At 37.5% G+C, this 26,012-nt stretch overlaps 3 protein-coding genes and 1 long non-coding RNA gene across 6 annotated transcripts in view; all 4 read right to left on the minus strand.

Moving 5' to 3' along the window:
* Positions 1-319: 319 nt before the first annotated feature.
* On the minus strand, positions 320-4,528 carry LOC136833980 (uncharacterized). Its single transcript, XR_010851640.1, has 2 exons — positions 4,092-4,528; positions 320-2,941 (listed from the first exon to the last, which is right to left on the minus strand). It is a non-coding gene; the product is annotated as an uncharacterized lncRNA (long non-coding RNA).
* A 5,747-nt stretch (positions 4,529-10,275) lies between these two features.
* LOC136833981 (H/ACA ribonucleoprotein complex subunit 1-like) lies at positions 10,276-13,409 on the minus strand. Of its 2 annotated transcripts, none has more exons than XM_067096251.1 (2): positions 13,008-13,409; positions 10,276-11,468 (listed from the first exon to the last, which is right to left on the minus strand). In XM_067096251.1, exons 1-2 carry the CDS (start codon positions 13,029-13,031, stop codon positions 11,145-11,147), a joined length of 348 nt encoding a protein of 115 aa, XP_066952352.1. In that variant the 5' UTR covers positions 13,032-13,409; the 3' UTR covers positions 10,276-11,144. The 2 variants fall into 2 exon arrangements, with proteins under 2 accessions (XP_066952352.1, XP_066952353.1); XM_067096252.1 differs by having other exon boundaries at positions 13,096-13,396.
* A 2,518-nt stretch (positions 13,410-15,927) lies between these two features.
* Positions 15,928-23,333, minus strand: LOC136833983 (uncharacterized). 2 transcript variants are annotated; one of them, XM_067096253.1, is made up of 2 exons: positions 23,173-23,333; positions 15,928-17,431 (listed from the first exon to the last, which is right to left on the minus strand). In XM_067096253.1, the coding sequence occupies exons 1-2, from the start codon at positions 23,179-23,181 to the stop codon at positions 16,940-16,942; spliced, it is 501 nt and encodes a 166-aa protein (XP_066952354.1). In that variant the 5' UTR covers positions 23,182-23,333; the 3' UTR covers positions 15,928-16,939. The 2 variants fall into 2 exon arrangements, with proteins under 2 accessions (XP_066952354.1, XP_066952355.1); XM_067096254.1 differs by lacking the exon at positions 15,928-17,431 and adding an exon at positions 18,951-19,472 and having other exon boundaries at positions 23,173-23,316.
* Positions 23,334-25,983: 2,650 nt separating this feature from the next.
* The window catches only part of LOC136833874 (uncharacterized), a 2,194-nt gene continuing 2,165 nt past the window's right edge, over positions 25,984-26,012 (minus strand). The window contains exon 2 of the mRNA XM_067096172.1: positions 25,984-26,012. This exon is cut by the window's right edge and continues 592 nt beyond it. The gene's annotated coding sequence lies outside the window, so the exon portion shown is untranslated.

Consider the following 26,012-nt stretch of genomic DNA (forward strand, 5'->3'; position numbering starts at 1 on the left):
TTACCTGCATTTTTATTTTGCTCTCTCTCTCTCTCTCTCTCTCTCTCTCTCTCTCTCTCTCTCTCTCTCTCTCTCTCTCTCTCTCTCTCTCATTTTTAAATATATCTTGCTTCTCTGATATGTCTGTATCGAATGCATCTAGTTTAAGGAAGCGGGTCAAGATGATATTTGACACTTAGGCAGAAATAAGGAAATTTTATTTTTATATATTAATGCTAGATTTTTCTGCCATGAATAAAATTGAATAAAACTGAAAAGTGCATTTCAGTTTTAATCTGTTTAGGTATTTCATTGGGATAGGATTAATAAGAAAATTTCATTGAGAAATTTGGCATTATTTTATTATTAATTAGTATAAAAAAGTGTCTGGCCTTAAAAAATTATACATTTTAACTCAATTTAGGTTTCTCATTTGTACAGGATTAATGGCAAAATATTTTAATGAAAAATTCGAAATTATTCTATTATTTAGTGTAAAAAATAGTATCTGGCCTTAAAAAATTATACATTTTAACTCAGTTTAGGTTTCTCATTTGTACAGGATTAATGAAAAAAAATTTTAATGAAAAACTCGAAATTCTTCTATTATTTAGTATAAAAAATAGTATCTGGCCTTAAAAAATTATACATTTTAACTCAATTTAGGTTTCTCATTTGTACAAGATTAATGAAAAACAAAATTTAATGAAAAACTCGAAATTCTTCCACTATTTAGTATAAAAAATAGTATCTGGCCTTAGAAAATTATAAATTTTAACTCAGTTTAGGTTTCTCATTTGTACAGGATTACTGAAAATAAATTTTAATGAAAAACTCGAAATTCTTCTATTATTTAGTATAAAAAATAGTATCTGGCCTTAAAAAATTACAATTTTAACCCAATTTAGGCTTCTCATTTGTACAGGGTTAATGAAAAACAAAATTTTAATGAAAAACTCGAAATTCTTCTATTATTTAGTATAAAAAATAGTATCTGGCCTTAGAAAATTTTACATTTTAAGACTTTTGCAAAAGAGCCGTTGAATTATAGCACAGAATCATCAGTCACATCTTGAAGAACATTTGAAACTTATTCTCGGCCGTGTGGATTGCAGTGTTGCATTGTTAATGAGTGAGTAAGTCAGTGATTGAGTGAAGATCCTTCATTACTACAAATAAAAATAGGGATTAATGAGTCAGTCAGTGAGTGAAGATCCTTCATGACTGCAAATACAAATTGGGATTACTGAGTGGGTGAGTGCAGATCCTCCATGACTGCAAATACAAATAGGGATTAATGGGTCAGTCAGTGAGTGAAGATCCTTCATGACTGCAAATACAAATAGGGATTAATGAATCAGTGAGTGAGTGAGTAAAGATCCTTCATGTCTGCAAATACAAATAGGGATTACTGAGTGAGTGAGTGAGTGCAGATCCTTTATGACTGCAAATACAAAATAGGGATTAATGAGTCAGTGAATGAGTGAAGATCATTCATGACTGCAAATGCAAATAGGGATTACTGAGTGAGTGCAGATCCTTCATGACTGCAAATGCAAATAGGGATTATTGAGTGATTGAGTGCAGATCCTTCATGACTGCAAATACAAATAGGGATTACTGAGTGAGTGAGTGCAGATCCTTCATGACTGCAAATAGAGATAGGGATCAATGAGTAAGTGAATCAGTGAGTTCTTGATGACTGCAAATAGTGATTAATGAGTGAGTGAAGATCCTTCATGACTGCAGATACAAATAGGGATTACTGAGTGGGTGAGTGAAGATTCTTCATGACTGCAAATAGAGATAGGGATTAGTGAGTGAGTCAGTTAGTGAAGGTCCTTCATGACTGCAAATGCAAATAGGGATTACTGAGTGAGTGAGTGAAGAGCCTTCATGACTGCAAATAGAGATAGTGATTAATGAGTAAGTGAGTCAGTGAGCAAAGGTCCTTCATGGCTGCAAATAGAAACGGGGATTAATGAGTGAGTCAGTGAGTGAAGGTCCTCCGTGACTGCAAACAGACCTAGGAATTAATGAGTGAGTGAGCCAGTGAGTGAAGGTCCTTCATGACTGCAAACAGAAATAGGGATCATTGAGTGAGTCAGTGAGTGAAGGTCCTTCATGACTGCAAACAGAAATAGGGATTATTGAGTGAGTCAGTGAGTGAAGATCCTTCATGACTGCAAATACAAATAGGGGATCATTGAGTGAGTCAGTGAGTGAAGGTTCTTCATGACTGCAAACAGAAATAGGGATCAAAGAGTGAGTCAGTGAGTGAAGGTCCTTCATGACTGCAAACAGAAATAGGGATTAATGAGTGAGTCAGTGAGTGAAAGTCCTTCATGACTGCAAACAGAAATAGGGATCATTAAGTGAGTGAAGGTCCTTCATGACTGCAAACAGAAATAGGGATCATTGAGTGAGTCAGTGAGTGAAGGTCCTTCATGACTGCAAACAGAAATAGGGATCATTGAGTGAGTCAGTGAGTGAAGGTCCTTCATGACTGCAAACAGAAATAGGGATTATTGAGTGAGTCAGTGAGTGAAGGTCCTTCGTGACTGCAGACAGAAATAGGCAATAATAGGTGAAGATCCTTCTTGACTGCTTATAGAACCTAGGGGTGAGTATTGACGAGTCTTCTGGAGCCCCAGTGGAAAGTGGATGACAGTGAGCAAGGCGTCTTCAGGGACTAGGGACTCGGGAAACCGCCAAAATTGGGGCCCTGGAACCCTAGAGCTGCGTGATGATGACCATTTTCAAACCTCGTGCCCCTGCGGTGTCCGTATCCTTGCCTCCCTCGACCTCCTGCTCCATGCCCTCCATGCCCTCCCCCTCCATGTCCTCCTCCTCCATGGCCTCCACCTTTTGGCACTGGACTCGCAAGGGCTGAGGATCTAGGCCCTGGAATCCCTAAATCGGATCCCAGAAGGAGGAGGCAGAACGCCAGAGCCACGAGGATCTGGTGAAGTAAATAACAACATATGTATGTATGTAGTATGTATATGTATATATATATATATATATATATATATACATATATACATATATATGTATGAATATAAATAAAGATAAAATCCACGAAGGAAAAGGAAACACTGGAGTGCTGAGAGGCCTTTCGACTATCTATTGTCCTTTACTTAGACTGGAGAAATACAAAAGTAAGCTTACAAAGAAAGCTCGTGTTAATGACAGATGGGGATTACAAAGGAAAAAAATATGTACCTGGAATCCAACACAGTTGAAGGAATTAGTAGAACTGCTAAAACAGGGTTAAATATTTAAGAGGTTTTACCAAATATTTAACCTTGTTTTGGCAGCTCTACTAATTCTTCAATTGTGCTGGGTTCCAGGTACATATTTTTTCCTTTGTAATCCCCATCTGTCATTTATATGAGCTTTCTTTGTAAACTTACTTTTATATTTCTTCAGTCTGCTAAGTAAAGGACGACAGACAGTCGAAAGGCCTCGCAGCACTCCAGTGTTTCCCTTTCCTTCGTGGATTTTATCTTCATTTATATATTCATCACGTTCCATATTTTCGTGATTCAGTTATACATATATGTATATATACATATACATACATACATACATATATACATACATACATACATACATATATACATACATACATATATATATATATATATATATATATATATATATATATATATATATATATATACATACATACATACATACATACATATGTACGATCCGATGAGTCAGGGATAATAGGGCGTACTGATTTATATATACGTTATAAAAGAGGTGAATTTTATTGTACATTTAAATCTCTCCTAAATATTACCACTAATTCATACCGCTACTATAGCAGTAAACACTGATGATAACAATTATGATATGTAAAGAATATATGACACTGGAATCAGAGAGAATTAGCAAAAGACGAATAAAAAGAAAATGCACTTACCTAGCAGGAAAATCTAAAAAAAAAAAAAAAAAAAATATCTTTCTCAAAGAACTAAAATAATCCTGCTAATCTCAGGAGCCTTGCAAAATATATCTCTTTTCCAGCAGTTGCAAACATTCTTCCAATCACAAGCACTGCAGAATATTCTCAAGTGAACTATTCTTAATTGACATCTTACCAACTTCATCGTGTTGCGAGGAATTACTGTGGGTACAGTATATTGATCACAAATATAGCTTCGACCGAAGACTCCTGACGGTTGAATAGGCTCAGGATAAACCCTGATTTCACTTTTATATTCCAGTAGAAGTTATCGCAGTTCTCGTACTGGTAGATAATGGGCGGAGTTTGGCTGTCAGTTGCCAAATATTGGGTGTTTGGGATAGGAACGTGTGCCCTTGGAAAGTAGTATGCTATGATTTGATTTGCGTAAGAGACACCGAGATATTTATATGAGGTGAGGTCATTTTTGGCCAGTATAATAGCTGCTTGCTTTTTCCTTTATTCCTTTCTCTGGGAAACTGAAGTACTATAACTGGTGATAGTTATATACGTGTCATAATGAACAATCTCTCTCTCTCTCTCTCTCTCTCTCTCTCTCTCTCTCTCTCTCTCTCTCTCTCTCTCTCTCTCTCTGACGTTAAAGTTTTCGAGATTGTATTGGGTGCAACTCATTTGACGTCCAATTCTTGAGAACATTGGGAAAATAAGAAATTTTGATAACATTCTTGCAGCATATGTTTTAGTTTAATGTAAAAGAAAATATAGTGCAGGCTTTTGACTGTCCGCCCGCACTTTTTATGTCCGCACATTTTCTGTCCGCCCTCAGATCTTAAAAACTACCGAGGCTAGAGGGCTGCAAATTGGTATGTTGATCGTCCACCCTCCAGTCATCAAACCTAGCAAATTGCAGCCCTCTAGCCTCAGTAGTTTTGATTTTATTTAAGTTTAAAGTTAGCCATAATCGTGCTTCTGACAACGATATAGGATAGGCCACCACCAGGCAGTAGTTAAAGTTTCATGGGCCGAGGCTCATGCAGCAGTATACCGGGACCACCGGAAGATAGATCTGTTTTCGGTGGCCGTCATTATACGCTGTAGCGGCTGTACAGAAGATTCGATTGCGCCGAAGAAACTTGTACGCATTTTTTCTTGGTTATTTAGTATACTAACTATTACATTAGCTTAGGTTGACTATTGCTCTTCGTTTTTGGCGTCAATCGTAATGTGATTTCTTATTCTGTTTCTCTAGATTGCTCAGTATATTTCTTAATAAATAACTCAGGAAGTCAGCCTGCTCAATGTTCGGGAGAACACTGAATATATTATTATTACCTCATTTCTACCTCTCTCTCTCTCTCTCTCTCTCTCTCTCTCTCTCTCTCTCTCTCTCTCTCTCTCTCTCTCTCTCTCCATTTTTAAAATATGTTACTTAATGCTGACAGACAGGCAGTTATATTTCTCATCATTACCTGCATTTTTGCTCTCTCTCTCTCTCTCTCTCTCTCTCTCTCTCTCTCTCTCTCTCTCTCTCTCTCTCTCTCTCTCATTTTTAAATATATCTTGCTTCTCTGATATGTCTGTATCGAATGTTTCTAGTTTAAGGCAGCCGGTCAAGATGATATTTTACACTGAGACGAAAACAAATTCATTTTTATATGTTGATGTTAGGTTTTTCTGCCATGAATAAAATTGAAAAATGCATTTTTACTCAATTAAGGTTTGGTTCATTAGGGTAGGATTAATAAGAAAATTGCAATGAAAAACTCGAAGTTCTTTTATTATTCAGTATAAAAAATAGTATCTGGCATTAAAAAATTATACATTTGAACTCAATTTAGGTTTCATTTGTACATTAATGAAAAATGTAAAGGTTAATAAAAAAAAATTTTAATGAAAAACTCATTTGAAATTTAGGTTTTATTATTCAGTATAAAAAATAGTATCTGGCCTTAAAGAATTGTACATTTTAACACAGTTTCGGTGTCTCATTTGTACAGGATTAATGAAAAAAATGTCAATGAAAAACTCGAAATTCTTTCATTATTCAGTATAAAAAATAGTATCTGGCCTTAAAAAAATTTTACATTTTAAGACTTGCAAAAGAGCCATTGAATTATAGCACAGAATCATCAGTCATATCTTGAAGAACATTTGAAATTGACTCTGGCCCATGTGGGTTACATTGTTAATGAGTGAGTAAGTCAGTGAGTGGAGATCCTTCATGACTGCAAATAAAATTAGGGATTAATGAGTCAGTGAGTGAGTGAAGATCCTTCATGACTGGAAATAAAAAAGGAATTAATGAATGAGTGAGCCAGTGAGCGAATGTCCATGACTGTGAATAGAAACGGGGATTAATGAATGAGTGAGTCAGTGAGTGAAGGACCTTCATAACTGCAAGTACAAATATGGGCCTCTGAGTGAGTGAGTCCGAGTGAGTGAAGATCCTTCATGGCAACAAATAGAAATAGGGACTAATGAGTTAGTGAGTCAGTGAGTGTATCCCTCATGACTGCAAATAGAAATAGATAATAATGGGCGACGGTCCTTCATGACAGCAAATATAAATAGGGATTGACGAGTAAGTCATTGAGTGAGTTAAGATCCTTCACGACTGCTAATGGAACCTAGGGATGAGTACTGACGAGTCTTCTTGAGCACCAGTGGAAAGTGGATGACGGTGAATAAGGCGTCTTCAGGGACCAGGGACTCCGGAGGGCACGAAATTGCCAAAATTGGAGCCCTGTTTGTCAATGGAATCCTGGAACGCTCCTCGACCTGCGTGGGGATGACCATTTCCAAACCTCGTGCCCCTCCTCCAAATTGAGTCCTGGCCTCCATGATCCTGCCTCCTTTCCCTCGGCCTCCTTTACCTCTCCTCTTGCTCCTCCTCGACCTCGTCCTCCCCCTCCTCGCCCTCCCCCTCCTCGCCCTCCCCCTCCTCGGCCTGGCATTGGGCTCGCAAGGGCCGAGGATCCAGGTCCTGGAATCACTAAATCGGATCCCAGAAGGAGGAGGCAGAACGCCAGTATCACGAGGATCTGGTTAGGTAAATAACAACATATGTATAATATATATATATATATATATATATATATATATATATATATATATATATATATATATATATATATATATATACATATACATACATACATACATAGGTACATATACACATGTACAGTCCGGTGAGTTAGGAAAATCTAAAAAAAATATTTTCTTTCTCAAAGAACTAAAATAATTCTGCTAATCTCAGGGGCCGTGCAAAATATATATCTCTCCAGGAGTTGCAAACATTTTTCCAATCACAAGCACTGCAGAATATTCTCAAGCGAACTATTCTTAAGTGACATCTTACCAACTTCATCGTGTTGCGAGGAATCACTGTAGGTCTATTGATCACAAATATAGCTTCGACCGACGACTCCTGACGTCTGAATAGGTTGAGGATAAACCCTTCACTTTTATATTCCAGTAGAAGTTATCGCAGTTCTCGCACTGGTAGATATGGGCGGGTTTGGCCGTCAGTTGCCAAAAATTGGGTGCTTAGGATAGGAACGCGTGTCCTTGGAAAGTAATATGATAATGATTCGATTTGCATAAGAGACACCGAGATATTCATATGAAATGAGGTCATTTTTGGTCAGTATAATGAGCTGCTTTAGAGAAGGTACCAGTTGTATCTGACAGGCATTTGTTTATTGCTTTCTCTGGCGAAACTGAAGTACTATAACTGGTGATAGTTATATACGTCTCTCTCTCTCTCTCTCTCTCTCTCTCTCTCTCTCTCTCTCTCTCTCTCTCTCTCTCTCTCTCTCTCTCTGACATTATAATTTTCAAGATTGTAGGGTACAACTCCCGTAAGACGCCCAATTCCCATGAGAATATTGGGTAAATAAGAATTTTTTAAAAACATTCGTGCAATATCTGTTTTAGTTTTCTGTAAAAGAAAACTATTGTGCCTGCTTTGTCTGTCTGTCTGCACTTTTTCCGTCCGCACTTTTTCTGTCCTCCCTCAGATCTTAAAAACTAATGAGGCTAGAGGGTTGCAAATTGGTATGTTGATCATCCACCCTCCAGTCATCAAACATACCAAATTGCAGCCCTCTAGCCTCAGTAGTATTTATTTTATTTAAGGTTAAAGTTAGCCATAATCGTGCCTCTGTCAACGATATAGGATAGGCCACCACCGTGCCGTGGTTAAAGTTTCATGGGTCGCTGCTCATACAGCATTATACCGAGACCACCGAAAGATAGATCTATTTTCGGTGGCCTTGATTATACGCTGTGGCGGCCGTACAGAAAACTCGATTGCGCCGAAGAAACTTCTTCGTATTTTTTAATTGTTTGGAAAATAAAATCCCTGTTGCAATAAGTGGTTTGCAACACTATAATAAACTCATAATGAAATGTGACAGTAACCGGACCAAAGAGTTTTTGAAGGGGAATTCTATCTTTGTTAAGAGATGACGCTTTCGGTAAGTTATATTAATAATGAAAAAAGTGGTAACTGAGAGCCAGCTAGTCTATTCTGGTGGGTTCTAGCTAGGATGACGATTTTCTGAAAACAAAGGACCTTTGGGTTTTGATCACTGCTCTAAGGGAAAAAAGTTTAATGAATATATATATATATATATATATATATATATATATATATATATATATATATATATATATATATATATATATATAAAATTTTTTTCACAAACAGTATACTATAAGTGATATTTTTTTATACACAAACAGTAACCTATAAGTATATTAAATTTACATTTGTATTTATAAATATATATATATATATATATATATATATATATATATATATATATATATATATATATATATATATATATATGTATATATAAATTATATGTACATTTATATATGCATATATATATATATATATATATATATATATATATATATATATATATATATATATATATGTATATATGTATTTTTGTATTTGTATTTGTGTGTATATATGAGTGTAGATCTATCCAGTATGAGTAATAAAAAACTGAATACAAAGCACATGGATTAACATGCAAGTAATGTAGAAAAATGTGCGTGCAATTATAAAACAAGAAATCAAATATCTTATTCTTTAGCATAATGTTTAGTTCACCAAGCAAATTTTCCCAATTCATTTCTGAAACGGGATTAAACAGATATTCAGCTTTCATGGAAACGCATTCGACTGTGCACCGAAGAGGCAATAACTGGTTTGAACAGGGTGAATTATTCTGCTATATGAATATCTTTTACAGCTACGGATTAACACAATCACAGGTTTTGGTTCTTCTAAATCTGGTTGGCACTGGAGATCCCATAAATCTCGCAGGTCAGTGCACTAACAGGACCAGTCGACTGTGACGAAACTGGAACTCATCGATGTCATATATTTGCTTCTTAATCTTACTTGCCTGATCTAATTGCTGATTCTGTTCTTGTGGTGACTTATGTGGAACAGCCTCCCTTCAGAGGATGTCGTGCAATGGGAACTTCAGAAGTCCAAGCGAAAATACAATGCATTACTACGCTAGTACTATTCTCCTTGCATTTTAATATATTTTTAGCTATTTATTAATTTATTAATTAATTTTTTCTTTTTTAATAAGTGGGATCTCTTTTTTTCTGTACTTCCCCTTTACCTCCTCTTACCTCTTCCTAATTATTAAAACAATATTCTTGGGAATCTTGAATTTCAAGTCAGTGGTCCCTTTGGTGGGCTTGTTCCATGTGAATAGGTTTTATCTCCTGATTAATAATAATAATAATAATAATTATAATAATAATAATAATAATGGAATAATAAAATAATAATAATAATAATATTCCTGTGTATAATCAGCTAAGTTTAATTGTAAATATTTACATCTTGACATTTCAATCAATGGTACTTTCAGGTCAACTGACCATCTTTTTCAATATGATGAATTTGGTCAGGCTAGTTGATAATAATAATAAAATAATTTATCTCTGGAAAAGAAACTTACAAAAGGTTTTACTGAACTTTACATATAAGATCTCATAACTTTATGGTCCTAACTGAGAATACAACAGTAAAGGCTGAGAACAAGTTATACACAGGAATCTTGTGGGTATCTCTTTCCATTTTGAGAAGAAAACTGAAAGAAGTTTTTGTTTGGTTAAATAATAATAATAATAATAATAATAATAATAATAATAATAATAATAAGAATAATAATATAATAATAATCAACTTTAAAAATTTCAAGCCACATGGATCACGTTGCTGAACCTTTAGAATCAGTTAACCATCTTCAATAATCATATGAATTTTCATGATACTCAAGTTAGTTTACCCCTGTGGACTTAGGTTTAATGAACCTCTGTAGGATGCATAACTTTATTCTCCTTGAGAATACAGCAGTAAATGAGATCACTTTACATTACATATTTAAGCCCTCACATTGCAAGGGCTTAAATGTGAATAAAATTTGTGTTTCTGAAATCAGAATACAGAAGGATATCGCTTGAACATCTCAAGCCTTTGTTGCAGCAAATTTTCATCTGAGCGAAAACGTCAGAAAAAAAAATTCACACATTTTGTTAAGTTTGCGACCAGTAATATTAGCTGTGCTGTGTACAGGCTCTTAATGACCCCATTTGGTGTTGAGTACAGTGACCCAAGTTGTGTTGTCAGTACAGATTCTTAATGACCCTTATTGGTTGGTGACGTATCCTTGTGTGGTGAGCAGATTCTTAATGACCCCCACTGAGGAGTGAATCCAAACCCTTAATGACCCCCATTGGGTATTGAACACACTGTCTTAATGAGCCCAGTTGGATAGTGAATACAAATTCTTAATGACTCCCACTGGGTATTGAACACAATATCTTAATGACCTCTGTTGGATGGTGAATACAAATTCTTAATGACTTTCAAAGGGTGATGAATACAGACTCTTAATGACCCCTATTGGATGTGGTGAATACAATTTCTTAATGACTCTCAGGGTAGTGTACACAATGTCTTAATGACCCCATTAGATGGTGAAAACAGTGTCTTATTGACCCCCAGTGTATGGTGAACACAGTGTCTTAATGACGCCCATTGGATTATGAACACAGTATCTTAATGACCTCCAGAGGATTACGAATACAATGTCTTCATGACCTCCAGAGGATTATGAACACAATCTCTTAATGACCCCCACTGAAAATGGTGACGAATAAAGACTCTTTAGGAAAACAATTAGAATTAGCCATGGAAATGGTGACCGCCGCCGAAGTGGTGACCGCCGAAGTGGCGACCGCCGCCGAAGTGGCGACCGCCGAAGAGTCCAAAGCCTCCAAAGAGGCCGTGCCCAAAGCGGCCTCTGCGTCTTCCGAAGCGTCCTCGGCGCCTCCCGAAGCCTCCGAAGCCTCCAAATCTTCCAAATCTTCCAAATCTTCCAAACCTCCCAAAGTTTGGGTCGGGGTCTGGAGCAGGTTCTGGAACAGGGCTCGCCAGAGCCACTGGGACCGGTTCTGGAAAGGCCGTTGCTGTACCCAGAAGAATGCAGAACGCCAACGCCACCAAGATCTGGAATGGGGATGAATGTTAGAGTTTTATGTCACCAAGATCTAGAATGGGGATGAATGTTAGAGTTTTATGCACCAAGATCTGGAATGGGGATGAATATTAAGTGTTTTATGTCAGTTTTATTATGTCTGGAATGGGATGAATGTTAGATTTTTATGTCACCTGGAATGGGAATGAATATTTTATGTCACCAAGATCTGAAATTTTAGAGTGTTATGTCCAAGATCTGGAATGGGGATGTTAATTTTATTAGGGGATGTTTTGTGTCACCTGGAATGGGGATGAATGTTAGAGTTTTGTGTCACCAAGATCTGGAATGGGGATGAATGTTAGAGTTTTATGTCACCAAGATCTGGAATGGGGATGAATGTTAGAGTTTTATGTCACCAAGATCTGGAATGGGGATGAATGTTAGAGTTTTATGTCACCAAGATCTGGAATTGAAATTTAGATGTCACCAAGATCTGGAATGGGGATGAATGTTAGAGTTTTATGTCACCAATATCTGGAATTCTGGAATGGGATGAATAATGTTAGAGTTTGTATCACCAAGATAATGGGATGAATGTTATTTTATGTCACCTCTGGAATGTGGGAATGTATCTGGAATTATGAAATGTTTTATGTCACCAAGATCTGGAATGGGAATGTTTAATGGGGATAGTTAGTTTCATGTCACCAAGATCTGGAATGGGGATGAATGCTAGGGTCAAAGATCTGGAATGGGAATGTATATTAGAGTTTCATGTCACCGAGATCTGGAATGGGAATGTATATTAGAGTTTTGTCACCAAGATCTGGAATGGGAATGTATATTAGAGTTTTATGTCCCCGAGATCTGGAATGGGGATGAAATGTTAGTTTTATGTTACCTAGATCTGGAATGGGACTGTATATTAGAGTTTTATGTCACCAATATCTGGAATGAGAATGAATATTAGGGTTTTTATCTGAGGGATGGGAATGCAGAGCGCCAAGATCTGGAATGGGGAAGACCTGGAATGGGAATCTGGAATATGAAATGTTAGTTTTAGTGTTTTTAAGATCTGGAATGGAATGAATTTTAGGTTTTATGTCCTCTGGAATGGGGATTTACGAGTTTATGTCAAGAATGATGAATATTAATTTTTATGGCTGTCAGGAATGGGAAGATCTGAATATTATATTGCAGTTTTATGTCACCAAGATCTGGAATGGGAAATCGTCATTGAATGCTTTCCAGGATTTTGACTCAGAATGAGTTTTATGTTTTTTTAATATGATTATTATTTTCACTTTATTTTGTAAGAAGAGGTAATTTGGACATTCTAATTAGGACATAAATGAGTTTGTAATTCATTCTAATTAGGGGAATTTTGTATAAGAGCCATTTAGGATTAAATTCAAACCGAATGAGTAAAGCATGAAATCGTTGTTATAATTAAACTATACCAGGATTTGGGACATTCTAATTAGGACATGTGCAATTCAAAAACTCTTGCTAGAGATGTTAAATTCAAACCCTGAATGACTAAAACATTTAGTTTAATATTCACCCACGTCTCTGTCGAAGTATTTTTCCATCAGGAATCAAAGCACTTATACACAATGTTTACATCAGAATACAACACTTCACTTGACGTCTTACCAAATTCATAGTTGCGCCAAGACTCGCTTCACGTCGAGCTGACTGTCCTGTGTGGAAGAAAGCACCCGGAGATTGAATGCGTAGAGGGTATGTCCTGCTTTCACTTTTATATTCCAGTCACTGGAAGCAGCGTACGACTCGTCCCGAGCGGAGTTCAACTTCGAGTTGCCATTGGCTAGTTCCTTACGACGAGAACATTCGTCTTGACAAAGCCGTATCAAGATACTATAAGGGATTTGAACTCTGATGAACCTAAACGAAGAATTGTTTCAGTGAATCGAGGGGGATTCACTGAACACCTGGCCCTCTGGACGATCAGGTGAATCTAATCGGCTCGGCGATATCTGTCAACTGAGTCTGCTCTGAACCGGCTTTTAGTTCATCTTTATTTTTTTTCCCCACCATCCTGCAATCATCCCGGGAAATTGTAGCCTTCGCAACGAGCGCGAACGAAGTGCTCTGGGTACAACGCAGTATACACGTTGTATAATGCCCCCGCAATACGTTGGAATTACGGAATTCTTAATATTGCAGTCATAAAAATACTCGTAGTAGCTTGAGTCTTGAAATGGAGAAACAAATCCACAGTCACGTATGGGTACATATATATTTAAAATTAATCTCTACGGTTTCGGGAATCTGTAGAGATTTATTTTTAATTATATTTGTACCCTACGGTTTCGGGAATCTGTAGAGATTTATTTTTAATTATATTTGTACCCGTACATGAATGTAGAATTGTTTCTTCAATATTGCAGTCAGCATCTCAGGAGTGGCCGCCTAGCAATCGTCCTGCAACCTAAAATTCTTCCTGTCTGGGGGGTTAACACAGACACGGCTTTCCAATCGTTGGGTTTTGCATTTTGCGGAGAAACAAAGAGTGTTCAGAGGTAAATTCTGTGCAATCCCGGAAGGTCTCCAACTTTTAGTAGCAACTGCATGCGTTTTAGTTTTCCGTAAAAGAAAACTATTGCGCCGGCTTCGTCTGTCCGTCCGCCCTCAGATCTTAAAAACTACTGAGGCCAGAGGGCTGCAACCTGGTATGTTGATCATCCACCCTCCAATCACCAAACTTTCCAAATTGCAGCCCTGTAGCCTCAGTAGTTTTTTAAAAAAATTTTATTTGAGGTTAAAGTTAGCGATAATCGTACTTCTGGCGGCGCTGTAGGTACGAACAACAGAGGCCACAACCTTGTGCTTTATAAGTTATTTATATTTGTAACTATTGATCTCTTTTATAAGTTACCTCTTTCTGTATTTCCAATGAACACCATATTCTCTGGAAGCTTGAATTTCAAGTCAGTGGCCTCTTTGGGCTTGTTCCATATTAGTAGGCAGTTGGTTAAGGTTCATCTTCTTAATAATAATGATAATAATAATAATAATAATAATAACAACAAATAAATAAATAAATATTAGGCAGTTGGTTAGTGTATGATATTGCAGGCACCAACTGTAAGGAAGGTCGTTTTTCACGGTGTCACTCATATATGTTTAAAAGGCACTTGTGCATAAAATCATGAATAAAATGATCTTATGCATTGTATTTTATCACATATTTTGCAGTGTTGCAAGCTGAATTATACACTGAATAAGATAATTTTCTAATCAAGGAAATGATTAAGCTTTATACAAGAAAGTCAGTGCGAGCGAAAGGCGTTTGATTTAAAACGAAGGTGGGAAATTTTAAACGTTTTAGTTTTCTGAAAAACTACTGAGGCTAGAGGGCTGCAAATTGGTATGTTGATCATCCACCCTCCAGTCATCAAACATACCAAATTGCATCTTTCTAGCCTCAGTAGTTTTGGTTTTATTTAAGGTTAAGGTTAGCCGTTGATCGTGATTGTGGCACCGCTATAGGTGCTAACGACACAGGCCACCACCGGGCCGCGGCAGAGAGTTTCATGCAGCATTATGCGCTGAACAAAAAACTCGATTGCGCCAAAGAAACTCCGGCGCTTTTTTTACATGTTTTTTTCTGAGAACAGAAAGGTTTTAAATCCATTGGGAGAGAACGACCCTTGGTCGGTACCTTTGGAAACATCATTCTTTCCTGAGAAATCTAATTTCCTTAAAAAACTTAGTCTTGTGAACATAAAGACTTTTAAATCAGATTTATCCCGTCATTTATACTTCAGACGATGTATGACCTACATGACGTGAATTAAAACATATACTTTAGATATTTTCTCAAATCAGGAAAATTTATAAATTCTAGAATTATATTCGTTATTTTCTTAACAAGAGTGAGGAGCTAATATTCAGAAGTTTATAAAAAAATGAAAAGTATCGCCTTTTAACGTTAGATTCCTTTAGTCTACCATTCTAGCTAGACTCGCTATTAAAAATTATTTATCCCAATCCCTCAAACCCCTTACTTAATCTGGGAGGAATTTTTCTGATAGATAGGAAGGACCAGCTCTTAGAGGGGGCGTGGTAATAAAAGGTTGAGAACCACTGATATAGAGTGTACGTGAGGATTCAGTGGACACTCTGGTGAAACCAGCTCTATTTTCTATACAGGTTCTTTACAGGTTGTAGAGTGTGTATATTATATACAGTTAATTATATATATATATGTATATGTATGTATGTGTATATATATAATGTTATATATGTATACACCTTATGTGTGCGTGTTTGTGTTTATATATTATATATATAATCTTAATATTAAAATTAGCTTTTTCACTTGACTCACACTGTTGATCTACAGGAATCCATTTTTTTTTACTGCCGAATCATTAACCATCTTTAATATTCATTTGAATTTTCGTGATGCTTATTTTAGTCTTTTCCCTCTCGATCCAGGTCTATTAAAACTCAGTGGGATGTATAACTCTTAATTAGATTTATTTTACCATAGGAATATAACGCTAACCAAAATCGCAAAACTGGATTAAGTGCTTGCGTATACATAAAATTTATGGTTCTTAGAAGCAGAATCGCTTGCATACCTCAAGCTAATGCTATACTCAATAAACTGAATCAATATAGTTTTGGTCTGATTGAAAACGTCAAAAAATAATTAACATTTTTGTGAACTAACTTTGGCATGGACAGATTTTGGTGGGTTGGTGACCACGATTGTAGTTGTCGTGAGTACAGATTCTTAAAAAGTGTTAATGCCCTGCTTATTTGGTTATGAATGCAAACTCTTAATGACCACCATTCAGGGTTTGTTACAGACTCTTGACGATGAATAGAAAGTAATAATGACTTTGTTTGGTGGTGAGTACAAACTTTTAATGACCCTGTTTGGTGGTGAGTACAAACGTTTAATGACCGGGTTTGGTGATGAGTACAAACTTTTAATGACCCTGTTTGGTGGAGAGTACAAACTTAGAATGACCCTGTTTGTTAGTGAGTACAAACTTAGAATGACCCTGTTTGGTGGAGAGTACAAACTTAGAATGACCCTGTTTGTTAGTGAGTACAAACTTTTAATGACCCTGTTTGGTGGAGAGTACAAACTTAGAATGACCCTGTTTGTTAGTGAGTACAAACTTTTAATGACCATGTTTGGTGGTGAGTGGTCTCTTAATGACCCCGTTAGGTAATGAATAGAAACTTCTAATGGCCCCTGTTTGGTGGTGAGTACGATCTCCAAATGACCCCCATTAGGTGATGATTGGAACTCATAAGGACCACAGTACGATGGTGAGTACAGACTCCAAATGACCCCCATTGGGTGATGAATAGAAACTTCCAATGACCCCTGTTTGTTGGTGAGTACGGACTCTAAATGACCCCCGTTTGGTGGTGAATACAAACTCATAATGGCCCCTGTTTGTTGGTGAGTGCGGACTCTTAATGGCCGCCGTTAGGTGATAAATACAAGTTTTTAATGGTGATGGTGATCGGTGTCAGCATGAGGCACGTGAGGGGTGTCAGGCACGTGAGGGATGTCAGGCACGTGAGGGATGTCAGGCACGTGAGGGGTGTCAGGCACGTGAGGGGTGTCAGGCACGTGATGGATGTCAGGCACGTGATGGATCTCAGGCACGTGATTTTCCGTATCCCCAGAAGAACCTGAATCCCCAAACACTCGGAAAGGTCTGAATCCGCCGTAGCCCCCAAGTACTCGGTAAGGTCTGAATCCGCCGTAGCCCCCAAGTACTCGGTAAGGTCTGAATCCGCCGTAGCCCCCAAGTACTCGGTAAGGTCTGAATCCGCTGTAGCCCCTAAGTACTCGGTAAGGTCTGCCATATCCCCACTGAGGATCGGGGACTGGGGCGGGCTCTGGAAGAGGGCTTGGCAGAGCCGCTGGGGCCGGCTCTGGAAAGGACGCAGCCCAGCCCAGAAGGAGGCAGCAAAGCACAGGTGTTACCAAGATCTGGAATGGGAAATTGACATCTTAGCTATTTTAACGTTACTACTGCAAGGTTTCTGTTGAAGAGCTTTTGTGATGACGTAGTTTTTAAGAGCTAGTGTGACTTTTCAAGATTTATCGATAAATCCTAATAGTTTTTAAGAGCTAATGTGACTTTTCGAGATTTATCGATGAATCCTAATAGTTTTTAAGAGCGAATGTGATTTTTCAAGACTTATAATAAATCCTATTTTGATTTTCGAGGATGGCGGCGAAATTAGAGGTTTTTCGTTGATGTAAATCTGAATTTTGCATAGGATTGTCGGGCAGTTTTTTTTAATATTTTTTGTTTTAGTTTTCTGTAAAAGAAAACTATTGTGATGGCATGGCTTTGTCTGTCCGTTCCGCACTTTATTCTGTCCGCACTTTCTTCTGTCAGCACTTTCTCTGTCCGCCCTCAGATCTTAAAAACTACTTAGGCTAGAGGGCTGCAAATTGGTATGTTGATCATCCACCCTCCAATCATCAAACATACCAAATTGCAGCCCTCTAGCCTCAGTAGTTTTTATTTTATTGAAGGTTAAATTTAACCATGATCGTTCTTCTGGCAACGATATAGGATAGGCCACCACAGGGCCGTGGTTAACGTTTCATGGGCCGAGGCGCATACAACATTATACCGAGACCACCGAAAGGTTATACTCTGTAGCGGCTGTACAGAGAACTCGATCGCGCCCAAGGACGTCTAAACAATTTAGGGATATATGATAGTAAAATGGACTGTTATAAGTCTTCTCGAAATTCTTAAAGGTCTTGACCTTGGATTTTAAAAGCTTACAAGGATACCGAACAAGATTAGCGTAGGGAGAGAATCGTACATTTGAATGCTTTGGAGTCAGTGTTAAATAGCAGTATAATGGAGGATGGGTTAAATTGAAGTGATTGTAAAAATGTATATATATATATATATATATGTATATGTCTATATATATAAATATATATATATATCTATATATATACACATATATATATATATGTATATGTCTATATAAATAAATATATATCTATATGAACACATATATATATATGTATATATATATATATATATATATATATATATATATAATAACATATAATATATATATATATAATATTTATATATATATATATATATTTAATTGAAAACCTGGACACAATCACGATGTGAGGACAGAAATAAATTATATGACTCATATCATATATAACCCAGGTCTTTCAATATATAAATACCTATATATATCCTATATGTGAGTCAAAAATATATATATATATATATATGACCATGTTTGGTGGTGAGTGGTGACTCTTAATGACCCCGTTAGGTAATGAATAGAAACTTCTAATGACCCCTGTTTGGTGGTGAGTACGATCTCCAAATGACCCCCGTTAGGTGATGAATAGAAACTTCATAAGGACCACAGTTTGTTGGTGAGTACAGAATAAAATGACCCCCATTGGGTGACGAATAGAAAGTCAAAGTGGCCCCTGTTTGTTGAGTGGACTCCAAATGACCCCCGTTTGGTGATGATTACAAACTCATAATGGCCCCTGTTTGTTGGTGAGTGCGGACTCTTAATGGCCGCCGTTAGGTGATAAATACAAGTTTTTAATGGTGATGGTGATGGTGACCGGTGTCAACGTGAGGCACGTGAGGGATCTGGGGCACATGAGGCACGTGATGGGTCTGAGGCACGTGAGGGATCTCAGGCGGTTGATGAGGCACGTGATGGATCTGAGGCACGTGATTTCCCGTATCCCCAGAAGAACCAAATACTCGGTAAGGTCTGAATCCGCCGTAGCCCCCAAGTACTCGGTAAGGTCTGTATCCGCCGTAGCCCCTAAGTACTCGGTAAGGTCTGAATCCGCCGTAGCCCCTAAGTACTCGGTAAGGTCTGCCATATCCCCACTGAGGATCGGGGACTGGGGTGGGCTCTGGAAGAGGGCTTGGCAGAGCCGCTGGGGCCGGCTCTGGAAAGGACGCAGCCCAGCCCAGAAGGAGGCAGCAAAGCACAGATGTTACCAAGACCTGGAATGGGAAATTGACATCTTAGCTATTTTAACGTTACTACTGCAAGTTCTCTGTTGAAGAGCTTTTGTGATGACGTAGTTTTTAAGAGCTAGTGTGACTTCAAGATTTATAAATAAATCCTAATAGTTTTTAAGAGCGAATGTGATTTTTCAAGACGTATAATAAATCCTATTTTGATTTTCGAGGATGGCGGCGAAATTAGAGGGTTTTTCGTTGATGTAATCTGAATTTTGCATAGGATTGACGGGCAGTTTAGTCAGGACAAATGTAATGCATGAATTGCACTAGAGGTATTCACTAATTTAAGGTACTTTAAAAAGGTTTTTTTATATTTTCTGTAAAAGAAAACTATTGTGATGGCATGGCTTTGTCTGTCCGTCCGCACTTTATTCTGTCCGCACTTTATTCTGTCCGCACTTTCTTCTGTCCGGCCTCAGATCTTGAAAACTACTTAGGCTAGAGGGCTGCAAATTGGTATGTTGATCATCCACCCTCCAATCATCAAACATACCAAATTGCAGCCCTCTAGCCTCAGTAGTTTTTATTTTATTGAAGGTTAAATTTAACCATGATCGTTCTTCTGGCAACGATATAGGATAGGCCACCACAGGGCCGTGGTTAACGTTTCATGGGCCGAGGCGCATACAACATTATACCGAGACCACCGAAAGATAGATTTATTTTCGGTGGCCTTGATTATACTCTGTAGCTGCTGTACAGAGAACTCGATCGCGCCGAAGGACGTTTAAACAATTTAGGGACATATGATAGTAAAAGGTCTTGACCTTGGATTTTAAAAGCTTACAGGGATACTGAACAAGATTAGCGTAGGGAGAGAATCGTACATTTGAATGCTTTGGAGTCAGTGTTAAATAGCAGTATAATGGAGGATGGGTTAAATTGAAGTGATTGTAAAAATGTATATATATATATACATATATATACATGTATATGTCTATATAAATAAATATATATATCTATATAAACACATATGTACATATGTATATATATATATATATATATATATATAATCAACACATAATCACGTGTGGGACAGAAATAAATTTCTGACTCACATCAGGATCGAACCCAGGTCTTTCAATTGAAAGACCTGGGTTCTGATCCTGATGTGAGTCAGAAAATTATATATATATATATATATATATATATATATATATATATATATATATATATATATATATATATATATATATATATATATATATATGTATGTATATATGTGTGTGTGTGTGTGTGTGTGTGTGTGTGCGCGCGCGATCTTCACGACTGGTTTTAAATGATGAAAACAAAAAGTTTTTATTGACGTCATCTCCCGTTTCGTGTATATATTCACCCCTTCTTTTGTTTACCTGGGCGCCTCCGGAGCCTGATTTTGAGGTTTTCCTAAACCCTCCTCGAATGATTTTCTGATCGTGGAATTTTTGTGTTCGGAAAACAATAAAAGGATTGCTGCTGAAGCTAGTGTCAGGAAATGTGTGGAGCTGGAAGAAATATGCTTCTCTCTCTCTCTCTCTCTCTCTCTCTCTCTCTCTCTCTCTCTCTCTCTCTCTCTCTCTCTAAGTTCAAAAGATTAAGATCCTGTATATATATATATATATATATATATATATATATATATATACACACATACATACATACATACATACATACATACATACATACATACATACATACATACATACATACATACAGTATATTTATTGACCGGCCAATGAAGAATAAGAGGAATTTATTTCTGGCGATAGAAATTCATTTCTCGCTATGTGGTTCGGATTCCACAGTAAGCTGTAGGTCCCGTTGCTGGGTAACCAGTTGGTTCTTAGCCACGTCAAATAAATCTAATCCTTCGGGCCAGCCCTAGGAGAGCTGTTATTCAGCTCAGTGGTCTGGTTAAACTAAGATATACTTAACTTATGTACATACACATATATACTGTATGTACATATATACACATATAGCCTATATATATACATAATAATATATAATGTATATATATATATATATATATATATATATATATATATATATATATATATATATATATATATATATATATATCCGAATAGAAAGAGGAACAGGCATATTGATATGACGTCATTAGTTGCCGACGTTTCCGGACCACAAGTCCCATTTTCAAGGCTAAAAAAATAAACAAATCGATACTCATTAAAATGACGCGGACAAGAACGGGAATAAAAAAAAATACAGTTGTTGTAAAATGATTAAAAACAAGCGCCGCAACACAGAATAGGAGGCGTACCTGTATTTCAGGGAGACAGACAGTCGAGTGACACGGGACGGGGAGTTGAACTGCGGAACAATCCGTTTAATCAGTAATGATTCTAGAACCGTCAGAAGCTGGTCATGCGAGGCTCTACCTCCCAATACTTCAAAAGCACCATGTTTTATTTTCTGTTTACATTGAAGCACACGGTCTCGTATGCTAGAGAATTCAGGGTTCGATAGTTTAGGCCCTTGTTCTGTAGCTGACACCACGATGAGAATCTATTCTCACCTTGAGCAACCTCAGTGCGCGACCGACATACGCCCCAAGGTCACATCTGGGCAAGTGAATTTGTATATTACACCGGAGGTCATTAGTGGGCTTAGTTTATCTTTGTGTCGAAATAGATATCCAGTCGTTAAAAGGCTTCTTGGTATTAGCTTTAGATTAATAGCTGGAATATGGCGATTGATGATTTTGTATAATTCTTCAGAAAAAGAGTTTTTATGTATTAGTGGAAGGGTGGCAAAAAATGGTAGTTTTGGAATAGTGGGCGCAGCGAATTTTGGCATGAAAACTTTGTTTAAAAATTTGTTAACGTTCCTAAAGAAAAGCTTGGACGGGAAGCAGTTATCAGCAAAATACTTTTGGAGATATATTATTTCCTCATGGAAAGAGATCCAGTTAGAAGCTGAACTTAAAGCCCTACGTAATAGGGTCGATAATGAATTGAACTTAAAATAAAAAAAAAAACGACTGTAAAAATTAAATCCCAGACCCGTAAACGCGTTTTTTCTAAAAATCGTGGTATTGAAACGATCATTATTCCTCAAAACTAAAACGTCTGAAAAGGATAGCTTGTTATTATTTTCATATTCAATGGCAAACTTTATATTTTGATGTATACCATTAACACGCTCTAAAAACCTATCTGCATCGCCCCGGCTTCTGAAAAGCAAGAAGGTATCGCCAATATGCCTTCGGTAAAACAGGGGGTGGTGGTGTGGTACGACATCCACGCTAACCGCAAACAAATCGGGATCCTGACATAAAACTGCTTTTTTTCAAGCTGGTGGAGTTATCTGGACTGTGGTTATTTGATGTAAGAGGGGCAAGAAGAGGCTCCAAGAACTTAGCCACTTTGTAAATCGGGGGGTCATGCGAGGTCAAGATATGTCTGACAGGAGCACCCTCCTTGTGTATTTTAAGAAGACCTGACAAGATGCCATAAGATGCCCCCGTGCTGTACAGAGACTGGTATTTATCGTTGTTAATAACATTATCTTTTAAATATTTCAAAAATATATTAATGCGATCCTCAATCTTAAAGATAGTCGAAAAATTATAACAATCAACCAGGAAATCCTGTGTAACTAAAGGAGGAAGCTTACGGAAACTATTGTTGATCAAAAGTCAGTACGAGATCAAATAAATATATCAGTGGTATCTTACCAAGTTCATCGTTGCTAGAGGAATCAGTTAAGTCTTGTACACACGCAGGCGCAGACTCACAGAGACACTACCTTGTGTTGAGGAAAGATGCCTATAATTGACTGCGTAAAATGAAACTGGTTATATATACTATGCTCTGGTCTTGGTTGATAGCATTGGTCGTGTGCTTGCTGCTGGGGCTTGGCCCCTGAGCTGCCATTTAGGCGTTTTTACGACGATAAAATCCATCTTCAGAACGTATCATTTGAAGGAAATTAAAACATTCGAATTCAGGTGAACGTAAACTGTTATTTCCTTCGTGAGTCAAAATTTTTAAGAAATGAAAATCAACCTCAAAGGTACGGCAGACATAGAACAGAGGCGTCGAAAACTATGCGCAGCTGGCAACATGATTGCAAGGAGGTTTGCCTTCTGTCCCCAAGATAGGAAAACTTCGGTGCTACAGCAAGTATACGTAACCTGTATTTTTGCAATTATTAAGTGTCATCTGCAGAATCTGTTATTATTAGTATTATTATTATTTAATTATTTTATTTTAGTTTAATTTATTTTTTATTTTCTTTGCAGAAAAAATAACATGCGCATATAAAAACATATTTTGCTTTAATTATTCATAGGCATCCTCGCACCCCTTAGGAACCGACTTCGCACCCCCTAGGGGTGTGAGCACCCCTGGTTAAGGACCACTCAACATGGAGCGTCACGTGAAGTGGCGATCTCCCCGCCGAGCGTGTGACCTTGGGCGGCCATATTGAAAGTCTCGGCCCAACACAGTCAAGGTAACACATCAACACGCCCCTGCCCTAAAACGCCAAGCAGTAACCACAAATCCCCCGACAATCGGGTCTCTCTTCAAATATAAAGATAAACTTGACCTACTGGCTTCAAATGCGATCTATTTATTTATTTATCCCCGATGTAATCAGGGAAAATATGTTCGATCGTCTCGTAGGCACCCCCCGTAGGGGCGTAGTGCCGTCAGTGCATCTCATGCGGTGCACTGTAGGCATTACTTAAGGGTCTTTGCAGCGTGCCTTCTTTAGGCCCCTAGCTGCAACCCCTTTCATTCCTTTTACTGTAACTCCATTCATATTACCTTTCTTCCCTCTTACTTTCCGCCGTCTCCTGTTACACCTTTCAAACCTTTTACTGTCAATTTCCGTTTCAGCCTGAATGGCCTCATAGGTCCCGGTGCTTGGCCTTTGACTTAAATTGTACAATCAATAGTTCCTCATTGGACGGGTTGGTATCATTCTCGGCTAGCACTCTGCTGGGCCCGCGTTCGATTCTCCGACCGGCCAATGAAGAATCAGAGAAATTTATTTCTGGTGAGAGAAATTCATTTCTTGTTATAATGTGGTTCGGATTCCACAATAAGCTGCAGGTCCCGTTGCTAGGTAACCAATTGGTTCTTAGCCAAGTCAAATAAATCTAATCCTTCGGGCCAGCCCAAGGAGAGCTGTTAATCAACTCAGTGGTCTGGTTAAACTAAAGTATACTTAACTTGTACATTCAATTTAGTTCAACTCTCGTAGGCTTCTCCTCAGAGTTCGCAATGATTATCAAAGGGGAATCAGTTATCGCACCGGAGTTCGATTTGCGTCTCCAGAATACTCTGATATTCGGAACCACGCCAATAAATGTAAGTTTAACATCCAATATAAACAATTAAAAATTCTTACTAGGGCCTCTTCCCCACAACAGCTTGCGATATATGGATAACTTTTGATTAAACAAGTTGTTCCAGAGATATCTATACACACATAATGTTAACATTAAAAATGAGCTTTCGATATTGATCACAGTATTGCCCACTAGAATCAGTTTTTTGAGTGCAAAATTATTAACCATCTTCAATATTTATACTTTTATTAGTCTTTTCTCTCTCGATTCAGGTTTAACAAAACTCGATGGGATGCATAACTCTATGTAAATTTATTTTACCTTAAGAATATAATGCTAAATACAGTCACAAAACTGCCTCACATTGCAAGGACTTTAATATACATAAAACTTATGATTCTTGAAAAACAGAATCACGGTATTATATCGCTTGAAGACCTCAAGCTAATGCCATACTCGATGAACTGTGTCCATCAAATTTACATCAGATTGAAAACGTCAAAAAATGTCCTAGGTTTTTCGTGAACTAAATTTGGCATGGGTAGATTTTGGTCGATTCGTGAACACGAATTGTAGTTTTTGAGTTCAGAACCTTGAGCTCTTAATGCCCCTCTTATTTGGTTATGAATGCTGAATTTTAATGGCCACTGTTTGGGGTTGAATGCAAACCATTTATGACCCCCATAGGGGGCAGATTTTCAAGGCCACTGTTTGGGGTTGAATGTAGACTATTTATGACCCCCAAAGGGTGATTACTAGTACAAACTCTGAATGACCACCATTTGGGGTTGGATGCAGACTATTAATGACCCCCATTAGGTGATGAATACAAACTCTTAATGACCCCCATTAGGTGATGAATACAGATTCTTAATGACTCCTATTTGGTGGTGAGTACGGACATTTAATGACTCCCTATGGATGATGAATAGAAAGTTTTGTGACCCTGTTTGGTGGTAAGGACAAATTTTTTATGACCCTGTTTGGTGGTGGGTACAGACTTTAATGACCCCTACTGAGTGATGAATACAGATTTTTAATGAGCCCCTATTGGATGGTGAATACAGACTTTAAATGACTTCTGTTGGGTGAAGAGTACAGATTATTAATGACCCTCATTAGGTGATGAATACAAATATTTAATGACTTCTATTTGGTGGTGAATACAGACTTAATGACACATTAATGACCACATTGGGTGATGAATAGAAACTTTT

Source organism: Macrobrachium rosenbergii, chromosome 52, assembly GCF_040412425.1.
Source record: "Macrobrachium rosenbergii isolate ZJJX-2024 chromosome 52, ASM4041242v1, whole genome shotgun sequence".
Taxonomy (NCBI): Eukaryota; Metazoa; Arthropoda; class Malacostraca; order Decapoda; family Palaemonidae; genus Macrobrachium; species Macrobrachium rosenbergii.